Raw genomic sequence first — 10143 nt, forward strand, 5'->3', positions numbered from 1 at the left:
GTCACAAATACACCTCCACGCTTTAATTATTCACATTTAATTAATTAAATTATTAATATATTTAAAAATATTATATTTTAAACTTTCTAATTTTATATACTAAATTCATTACATTTATATTTTATTTTATACATATAATAATAATTGTTAATTTTTATTTTTGGAAACAAGTCACTGGAAACAACCCGTGGATTAGTAAAGTTTCTACGTGCTCGTTCCTTTCTCCTGTTTCATCACCATTTTAGATTAAGGCCAATTTTATTGTTTTTTGAGTCGAGAGATGAAGGTTAATAACTTGAAAAAACATTGATCTCTTTAATTCGTTAATTGTCAAATTCACTGGTCACCTAGCTGTTCTTAATTAGTCTCTGTTCATTACTAGCATTTTTCCACGACATATGGATTAGGAGAAAAAATTTGTTTCGTCTATCTACAGGTCTTCATAACCCATATTAATATATGAATGCAAATCAAATTTCATATTGTCTCAAATTAATAATGAATATAATCTTTTTAAAGATATAACTCAGTATATAAATGATCTAATTAATCTGATTAATTAACCCAACATGTTTCATATGTCAGAAAAAAAGATTAGGATCGATGGTAAAATAATACTTTCTTACTTCCCTTCACAGGCTGAACTTTTGTACGTACATTAGCAGTTCCTCTCTCTTAAAACCATAGCCTAATTCAAAAAAGCTACTAGATAATTTATTCCAAGGCAATATAAACAAACAGACGAAAATGATCAAAGTTGACAAAAATTATATATGTTACAGTCAATTAAGAAATTACTATCAAATACAGAAATAGATGCAATTACAAGTTAGTAATCTCTAGAATTATTACAATCATTGGTTAGTTTATTTTAAAAAAGCTAAAATGGTACAAGTCACATACTCACTCGTGGATGTGGATTAAATATTAGACAATATTGTTTGTTTCTCTCAAGCATGACATGTTTCCATTTGATTCTGGGTGGCTAGAAGGGTCCAACTATTGGTCATTGGTTTCTGGTTTTCCATTTCAGCATTGTTCTCACTCATGTCTTGTATGTCCAGAATCTCAACTCTACGATTAGTTTTTTTCTTTATCTTGATTGCAACGTCCTGTGGAATGAACCTGCCACACACAACTACCCTGGTCTGCTTCTTCTCTAAGAGATGGCTATCCAACTCTATCATATATAGTCAAAGACATAAAGAAAGTACAATTTAATTCTCAATTTCAGAACCATAAGAAGCTTGCATAAAAATTATACGTGTGGATAAATTTATCTAAACTCTTATAGGAATAAAAAAAATAGAAAGAAAATAAAATTTTTCCATAAATTAAAATTAGTTTATACATATAAGGTCTATTTGCATAAATTCCGAAAATCCTTCTAAAAAAAATAAAATAAAATTAGTTTCTCCATCATAAACTAAATTTAGTTCCGAAAATCATTTATTCCTTTAACAAAAGTATTTTTCATGTTGTTATTCACTTTTGAAAAAATTTATCCAAAAAAAACTCATACTAAGTTTTAGAAGTTCTTTTATATTAGATTCTTTAAAAACTTATATTAAATTTTTGTATAAATTAGTTTTAACTTAACTGATGAAGAACTTTATTTTATTTTTTATTCATATTTTAAAAGTATTTATGGAGAGATTTATCCAAACTGGTCCAAACAATGATAAATACGATGGCTAACCTGGCATATCAAGAAGGGCTCTCTTCACTTTTCTGTAACAACCAGTGCAGTCAATATTGATCCTCATCACCATGCAGAAGTACTGCCAACCAAAGCCAACAGATTAAAATGATTCAAATGGTATTTATAGAGTCAGAGCTAGTTAGATAGTTACCAAAAGATCATGGTGAATAGTGCTTGCCTTCACTGTCATGAAACCAATCAGAGAGAAAGAGATAGTTACAGGAATTTGTAAGTCCAAAATAGTATGAATGAGCTAGCAAAGGAAAAGTGAATCTTAGAAGGCATGCAACAACAAAACTTTGAGAGCCAAAAAGGGTTTATAATGAGCTGGTTAGCATTTCCGTTTGATGACAATGATGCTCCTTTTAATTGCTGAATCTGATTCTTTTTGTGACTATGTCTGCTAAGGGAGGCAAATGTAGCGTTACTTTGTCACATTATTCTTGACTTCTTTGTTCCCGTTTTGTGCATGCCACTACATAAACAAAGGCAGAGCATACTCTCTTTTGAAAAAAAGAATTATGCATAAAGACCTTACTTCTGCTATAACGAAGTTCTCTGCATGCAAATATTTATTATATAGCAAAATCGTGTGCCTCTGCTATATGAAATTATCATCATTTCAGATACCTGAAATATATTTTCTTGGTTACCAAGCATTTCAAATTTTGAACTGAAGAGACATAAATCAGAAATTTTTGGATAAACTTCTCTAAAAATATTTTTAGAAGAGAAAAATAGAAAAATAAAATAAAATAAATTTTTTTAAATATAGAAATTTATTTCAATTTTTCTTCTTAATTTTCTTTTCTAAAAATATTATGAAGAAGTTTATCCAAACACTACCTATAACTTAACTTTTATTATTCATGTTTGGTCAACATGTGCTATTTTGTCCTTTTTAATATTATTTTTTATTTCAGTAGTTTTCCATCCAGATCAGCTGTTCAACAGAGACCCTATCCTGTTCCAGATTTGACAACTATGTCCTTACTTTTTAATAAATACTTTAAATATCATACTTAGAGTGATTCTTAATTAGTTAACTGTCTAAAGATACATGAAAATCGAACTATTGTATGTTTACCTAACATTTATCCTTTTAAATGAGTTTGTTTGCACAGAAATAAACAAGAAATGCATGTTAGATAAAACTCACACCATGCATGTAAATAACTCATAGAAAGGTGATCACATATTTCTATTTAGACACCTTGGTAAATATTTCTCAATCAACACAATTACACGCAACATAATGGCTTCTCTGAATTACTGCAATTCTATCCCTATTTTGTGTCAAATTATTCTCTTGTTTTTGGTTTCCAACCTACCCATAATACATTCACAAGACCAAAACCCCTCAAGCCCCACCACCATAGCCCAATGCACATCAAGCCTCCTTCCCCTTATTCCTTGTGCACCATTTGTGCAGGGTACTGCCCGGTCTCCAGGGCCAGAATGCTGTGGCAATCTCAAGCAACTTTACAGCCAAGAGCCACACTGTCTTTGCCTCTTGCTCAATGACACTAACTTGAGTTCTTTCCCCATCAATAAGACACTTGCTCTACAGCTACCACCTCTTTGCAATCTTCAAGTTAATGCCAATATCTCGGCCTGTTTAGGTTACACAAACTGTCACATTTAATCTTATTGAAAATATATCTAGCAGTTTGTTTATAATCGACTTATTTTACATTCAAAAAGTGTATGACATTCTTAGTCTTATTCTGTGTGCATAAATACCTTTCATGAGGAGTTTTCTAGTATTATCTGTTGAATCTGTTTTCCCTTCACTTTTGTCATAGGAGAAAAAATGCATATGCCTACAACTTCTCCTCATTCTCAGGTTTCTTTGGGCAGAAAAAATAACTCAACTGTTATTGGTAAACAAGCACCTCCTTTTTTCATTTTCATCTATTCCTTTAACTTCTGTAATAGTATGGGAATTTTGATATGATAAAAGTTGAATCATATAATAAAAGTTGAATCATATTTTTTTTAATCGCAAAAGATTATATTGATTTTTAATAATAATTTCATTTGTCCGTGTCATGTAAATATATATATATATATATATATATATATATATATTTATGATTTTCCATTTCTAAATTTGTAGCTTCACCGGCATTTTCAATGCCACCTAGACAAAGCATGATGGGATTTGGATTTACAAGCAGCGAAGCTACTAACTTGAAGACAGCAAATGAATTAGAAGTTTTTCCAATTGTAGTAATTTTATTGTTCACATTAGTATTGTGTTAATTTCAGTTAAAATAATATATTTAGTCCATATAAATATAGAGTTAGTAATGAGATTAGCATTGAGAAAAAATATCATCAAGCTTTGTAATATCATTTCTTTAGAATCTGAAGTGGATTATTTATTCGTGTAATAAAGAGATACTTTGTTTCTCCTTTAAATAGAAAGTGTTATTATTTAAACATCCTAAAACTTTTCTGTCAAATAACAATCAACTTCCATTAAATTATACTATCACACTATACAAACAACATGTGATAGGCCATCAATTCCTGTTATGCTTCATGAATTGTAGCACAATATTATACCTATATCAAATGAAACATATGGTAACATAATAATACTAATTCATACAACCTAGTACTAATTTGAACTCAAACATCACCCTGAACTATGTATATATGTAAAAGATTTCATTTAAAAAGTTTTTATCTGTAAGATATATAAAAGATTGTCAACAGTGATTTAAGCAATCAGATGTAATGCAGTGAATAACAATACATTTACACGTACAACTAATTCACTTGATCCATCTAAGAATTGATACACAAAGTGTACATGTAAGCAACATCATTGCATTACAAATTTACCGCAAAAAGAGTTTAAATTCTTTCGCCTGAATTTATATGCTAAAATTAAGGTATATTTGCAGTATCTATATAGACTCTATTTCAAACTAGGAGCCACCTCTGTTGGATTGGAATCAAATACATCTGAGTCATATGCATCAGGTTCTTCGAAAACTTCACTAGGGTCAACAGATTCAGACTCAACAGAGTCAACTGATTCAGCGGATTGAACAGAATAATTCTGAACAGAATACTTCTTCGCAGCAGCCAGCTTCACACGTTCTGGTGGTTCATGAAATGTAAAGCAACCATAGAGAGCAAGACTTGCCTACAATCATGAAGACATTCAATGATTTAGTAGAGTTGTTCTTTTTGACATTACAAAAATTTTCTTGAGAAAAAAAAAAGTTACCTAGATATAATTATGATTATGATGTTTTATACTACATTTTGAAACTTTTATTAGACTAACATGTGCAGATTGCAAAACAATATTTTTTGAACAAGACATTCTTCTTCACATTTCCTAAGAACAAACACCCTTCCCATTATCACTTTATTTTTCAAAAAAAGATAAATAAATAAATAAGGATTCAAAATTTTGTAAGTAAATTAAGAACCTAATTCTATGTTCAAAGAAGTCTATTTAAAAGAAATTTATCTGGATTTATATGAATTCACTCATACCCTCGTATGAATCTCAATATTTTAAGAGATTAATCTTAGATTCTTTGAATTAAAAAATAAATAAATAAATTTGCATCACTTAAACAAATCCCTTAAACTAACAAACTGTTCTATATATGATGTTTATTTGGATAAATTTTTCTATAAATACTTATGAGAAAAAGAAATAAGAAAAAATAAAATAAATTCCCACAAAAACTAAAATTAACTTGTATATATAAGTTAATTTTAGTTTATAATTTTTTTTATTTCATTCTATTTTCTTATTTTATTCTCGAATAAGTATATATAGAAAAATTTATCTAATCATATCATTAATAACAAAATGCAGCAAAATCCACATTAAACACGCTAAAGAGTCAAGACTGATACAACAAAACTAAATGCAAAATAAACACCATTCTCTTAAAATTTAAAATTAAAATTATAATCAATTTTCCACTACTTCATAATCAAAAGTATCAACAACTATAATCAGCTACACAAAATTGTTCTAACTTAATCGATAGTAAATTGTTCTAACTTAATCGATAGTTTCGATATCAGCTTAGACTAGTTTAATCAATAATCTCGAGTTCAACTCAAGTAAGCTTAATTAGACATGCAATTGTGTTAAATAACTAGAGATTAGAGATAAAACTTGTCTTCCACTACACGAGTTGAGTATAATTGTTTCTCATAAAAACATGTACAACTAACTAAAATTCATAATTATGAACTAAACCACGACAAGAAGAATAAGAAAGAGAAGAGGCTTTGTTATACCGCGACAGGGAAGCCAATAATCCATGAATATTTGACGAAGGTGCCGAACCAGTCCCACTGCGGTCCTTCCCAGAAATCGGGTTCTTGCCCTGGAAGCTCTGCGTAATTGAAGCTGAAATCGGAGTCGGCGACGGAAGCTTCGATCTCAGGCGACGGTTGCGGTTCGGCTGCGGCGGTCACAGGTTGGGAGTCGGAAGAGAGCTTCTTGGCGCGCGCCACGTGGAGGGTTCTAGCGGTTGGGGTGTAGGGAGTTCGGTGGGTGGAGTTGCCGCAGGGGATTATGGCTACGCCAGTGCCAATGGCGACGGTGAACGCCATTGGTGGATGAGAATGCGCGACGGATAATAAGAAGATATGATATGATATGCCTCCGTGGCAACAGAGTAACGACTAACCACGTTTTCTTTGCTGTTTGGATTGCATGCTCTCATCTCATTGCTCTGCACAAACATTTTTCTCTTATCTTTCCTTTTTTTCTTTTTTTTTCCTAAACCTTATTTTATTTTCAAAATAAAAATTGTAAGCACCAGTCATTGATTCATAAAAGGTTTAATACATCATTTCGTCGTTTAAATTTTAAAAAATTTCACTAAATTTCTAAAAAGAAAAATAATAATTAGACTTTTTTATATATATACAGTTTTTTGTTCATCTATCGTAATTAGACTCTTCATAAGATTTCGCAAAATGTTTTTAATATTTGTATATGTGGATAATTATATTAAATTTTTATTTTGTATTAGCATTTATATGAGTCAAAAATATTTTATAAATTTCATGATCATAATTTCTTTTATTTTAGAAACTAAATTATAAAAATATTAAAAAAATAAAAAATAAAGGACCTCATTTCAAATTATTTTAATTTAACGATCTAATTAAAAGTTTTTATAAATCTAGAGATCAAATGATGCATTAAACCTTTATAATAATTTGATTTTGAGAATGTTTGCATAAACTTTTTAAAATCATTTTTGGAAAAGAATAAGATAATTTTTTCATAATTAAAATAAATTTATATAATAATTAATCTATCGAAGATGTATCATATTGTTTTTTTTTTAAACTAATAAGTTATTGGTATAAGTGGTACTGAATTTTGTCCTCTTAAACAATGTCTCGGGTAAAGGTGACAATGACCTGAACTAATTTGAAAATAGTTTCAAACTCAGTTCGATAATTAGCTTGTTAAACTTATTCATGATCCAAATGAGTTGAACTTAAGTTAAATATTAAGCTCGATAAATAAATGAATTGAATTTGAATAGTGTATAGTTCAACTCATTTAGTTCATGAATTAGGTTGACATATAAATACATAATTTATATAATTAATTTTTTTATTTAATTCAACTTATTAAAATTTGAAAGAACTTTCAAAACTTAATTATAGGTTAGTAAAAATAAAAGAAGTGAACATTGTAGCACTATAAATTTTATTGATAATTGTTGATTTTGTTAATTTAATTGATCATGAAATTAGTTGTTTTACAGTTGTAAAACTCTAAAAATTTACGAATTTTTGTGAGTATAGTTGGTTAAATTAAAGTTATTTTAAGTTAAGGTCAAAGTTGACAAAGTTTTGAGGAAGTTATATATATTTTTTTTAAAACTTCTATTTCATAAGTTCATTTCTTAAGAAACATAGAGAGAAATTAGATAGAGGAGCTCCAAAGCCAAAGAAGAACCATATTTCCTTCTAACTTCATGGATTTCTCCCATCCTTCCCCTAAGCATACATTTTGCTATTATTTGGTGATTCAAAGCTTTAGAGCCAAGACCCAGAGTGTTGAAGTTGTCGTGCAAAGTTAATTCGAGAGATTCCATTTTTTTTGTTCTTTCTCTGTTATAGGCAATCAAAGATAAGGAAAACTTATCAATTTACAATTGTCAAATTATTAATGTTCTTTTCAGCTTGAAATCTCCATTTTAAAGTTGTATTATTGAATTAAATGATGGATTATGGAGAGTTTTGAGTTTGGAGTGTTTTGCACTCATTAAATAAAATTGATGATCTTTTGGCCCTTGTTATGGTTGCATGTTGTTTTGTTGATGGAGATGAACTGATAGTGATAGATAAATGTTATTTGGTGCATTGCATGCTGGTTTTGGATGATTTTCAACTGTAGAATTCATCATCGCGTCGAGTGTAGCCTCATGCTATTAGGCGTGATGTAGGACAGAGGTTATTTTCCTCATTGATGTCAGGCATAGGATTGGTAGTGTCGTGTATGAATTAGAGATAAGCTCTCTAACTTAGTCACGTTAGGCGTGGGTTGAGAGGCGTCAAACATGATTACCTTACGAGCTCTTTGACTGGTGACACTGGACCTTGGTTGAGTGGCGTCAGGTGTGATCAAGGAAATAACTCTATGACTAGATAATGCCAAGCGTAGGTTATGTGGTGTTAATGTGAGTCAGATAGTGGCTCCCTACCTAAATAAGATCAGGCGTGGCTCTAGCTACGCCAAGTGTGATTGATGCAGGAGCTTTATGCCTCATCCACGTCAGATGTAGATGGATTGGCATTAGGTTGGGTTACTAAATAAAAATTTGTATTATATATCATTAATTGTTGAACATGTGTTAAGTAGATTAAATTACTCAAATTATTTATGTTGAGTATGATCCTAATGCATTATGCGATGATCTAGGATGATATATAATGGTGTTTAAGTTGCTTAAGGTGTAAGTTAATTATGAATGAAAGTTGAATTACAGTAGAGTTGTATGATAGTAATATGTGTAGTGTTGAAAGAAGTTGCGATGTGAATGCTTGATGCATGTAATTGTGTTGTGTTGAATGACTTAGGACTAGAGAAAATGTGTTGTTTTAAAAGATAAATATCCCATCAAGAGGATATCATGTTGTAGTGCTCTGAGAGCCAAATTGTTGAAAAATCCCTTATTAAGTATAATTGTCTCTTGAAATGGAATCTAAAGTCCCCTTTAGGTCCTTAGTTGTTATAGTATGGGGCAAGGTTAAGTCATACTGGTTTTGAAGTGATCAATTGAGTAAGGTACAAGGTTAAGGGGGCAAGATCCCTAACTAAGTACTAGAACGAGTGCAATATTTGGAGAGTAGTCAACGAGCTAATTTCATATAGGCTTAATTATGCATACTAAGGTTGTGGTAGACTCACACTCAAGTAATTCTATCCCTAACAGGAATACTTGACTTTCCTAGTATAAGTGGAAAAGTTTGAGAAATCACGTTGTATTGCAAATTGATATCCAAATTTATTGTTAATCTAGCAAACCTAAAAAGATTAAGTTGTTAAGTTGGTTTGTTAGGATCAAGTCATTTAGATTGTTCACTTGTGTTGTAATAAATCTCTTAGTTAAAATGCATGATGACGCATGAGATGTTGTGTTGCTAGTTATTCTGTTGATAAGTTGTTATGTTGTTTATTTGTTGTGATGTTGAGATGACGAGTCCATGTTGTTTAAATTGTCATGTTGTTAAGTCGTGAGTTGTTGTGTTGTTTATATGTTATGTTGAAAGGCTAAAATGATGATAAGGTGTATACTTGTATTGGTTAGTTGGAATGATGTATTATATGTTGATATGAGTTGTTAAGTTGGGCATTGGGTCATTGTATACTTGTATTGGTTAATTGGGGTGATGTATTATATGTTGAAAGTGTGGATATAGTTATATTTTGCATTTATTTATATTATGTGTTACTTTGTTGTTTTTAAGTTTACCCTTATTTTTTCTTATGGTTCGACTATAATGATCATACTTGTTTTGAGAGCAAAGTAGGAACAGGCTTGAGAATAAGCATGTTTTGAGAGTCATACTAGAGAATGGCAGTGTTGCTTAGGCTACTTTGATGTAGCTTGGTTTTAGTAGTTGCTTGACTAGCAACCTAGACTTATGTTTTCAGTTTAGATTAGTGTATATATGTATATGAATAGTTTTCAATTATAGTCCCACTAAGGGATTTATATTCATGATTTCAACTAAATAGTTTTATACATATTATTGCATGTAAGTCCAGGACTATTTGCATGATGAATCCTAGGTAATCAGAGTTAAGTTTTTCACTACATAGATTGTTAAGTTGTAAAGTGTAAAGACATATCAGGTCATTGCAAACACTTTAAAATTTCATGGTTATGGATTGATTTTTCTATTATTTTACGCAAGTTGAA

The 10143-nt window shown here is 30.2% G+C and overlaps 2 protein-coding genes across 3 annotated transcripts; both read right to left on the bottom strand.

Annotated features, from left to right (window-relative positions):
• Positions 1–757: 757 nt before the first annotated feature.
• On the bottom strand, positions 758–2408 carry LOC109788198 (heavy metal-associated isoprenylated plant protein 26). Of its 2 annotated transcripts, none has more exons than XM_020346870.3 (3): positions 1881–2408; positions 1700–1781; positions 758–1180 (listed from the first exon to the last, which is right to left on the bottom strand). In XM_020346870.3, exons 1-3 carry the CDS (start codon positions 1890–1892, stop codon positions 951–953), a joined length of 324 nt encoding a protein of 107 aa, XP_020202459.1. In that variant the 5' UTR covers positions 1893–2408; the 3' UTR covers positions 758–950. The 2 variants fall into 2 exon arrangements, with proteins under 2 accessions (XP_020202459.1, XP_020202458.1); XM_020346869.3 differs by having other exon boundaries at positions 1854–2404.
• A 2018-nt stretch (positions 2409–4426) lies between these two features.
• Positions 4427–6429, bottom strand: LOC109788208 (AT-rich interactive domain protein). The gene is made up of 2 exons (XM_020346882.3): positions 5987–6429; positions 4427–4862 (listed from the first exon to the last, which is right to left on the bottom strand). Exons 1-2 carry the CDS (start codon positions 6302–6304, stop codon positions 4632–4634), a joined length of 549 nt encoding a protein of 182 aa, XP_020202471.1. The 5' UTR covers positions 6305–6429; the 3' UTR covers positions 4427–4631.
• Positions 6430–10143: the final 3714 nt, after the last annotated feature.

Source organism: Cajanus cajan, chromosome 1 (assembly GCF_000230855.2).
Source record: "Cajanus cajan strain Asha chromosome 1, NIPB_CcT2T_4, whole genome shotgun sequence".
NCBI lineage: Eukaryota > Viridiplantae > Streptophyta > Magnoliopsida > Fabales > Fabaceae > Cajanus > Cajanus cajan.

Excerpts from the sequence above, each read along its gene's own strand:
- LOC109788208 (XM_020346882.3), bottom strand. The coding sequence starts at position 6,304 with ATGGCGTTCACCGTCGCCATTGGCACTGGCGTAGCCATAATCCCCTGC. Across the intron at positions 4,863-5,986 it reads TTATTGGCTTCCCTGTCGCG|GCAAGTCTTGCTCTCTATGG; the intron begins GTATAACAAAGC and ends TCATGATTGTAG.
- LOC109788198 (XM_020346869.3), bottom strand. The coding sequence starts at position 1,892 with ATGACAGTGAAGGCAAGCACTATTCACCATGATCTTTTG. Across the intron at positions 1,782-1,853 it reads CTATTCACCATGATCTTTTG|TACTTCTGCATGGTGATGAG; the intron begins GTAACTATCTAA and ends TTTGGTTGGCAG. Across the intron at positions 1,181-1,699 it reads AGCCCTTCTTGATATGCCAG|AGTTGGATAGCCATCTCTTA; the intron begins GTTAGCCATCGT and ends TATATATGATAG.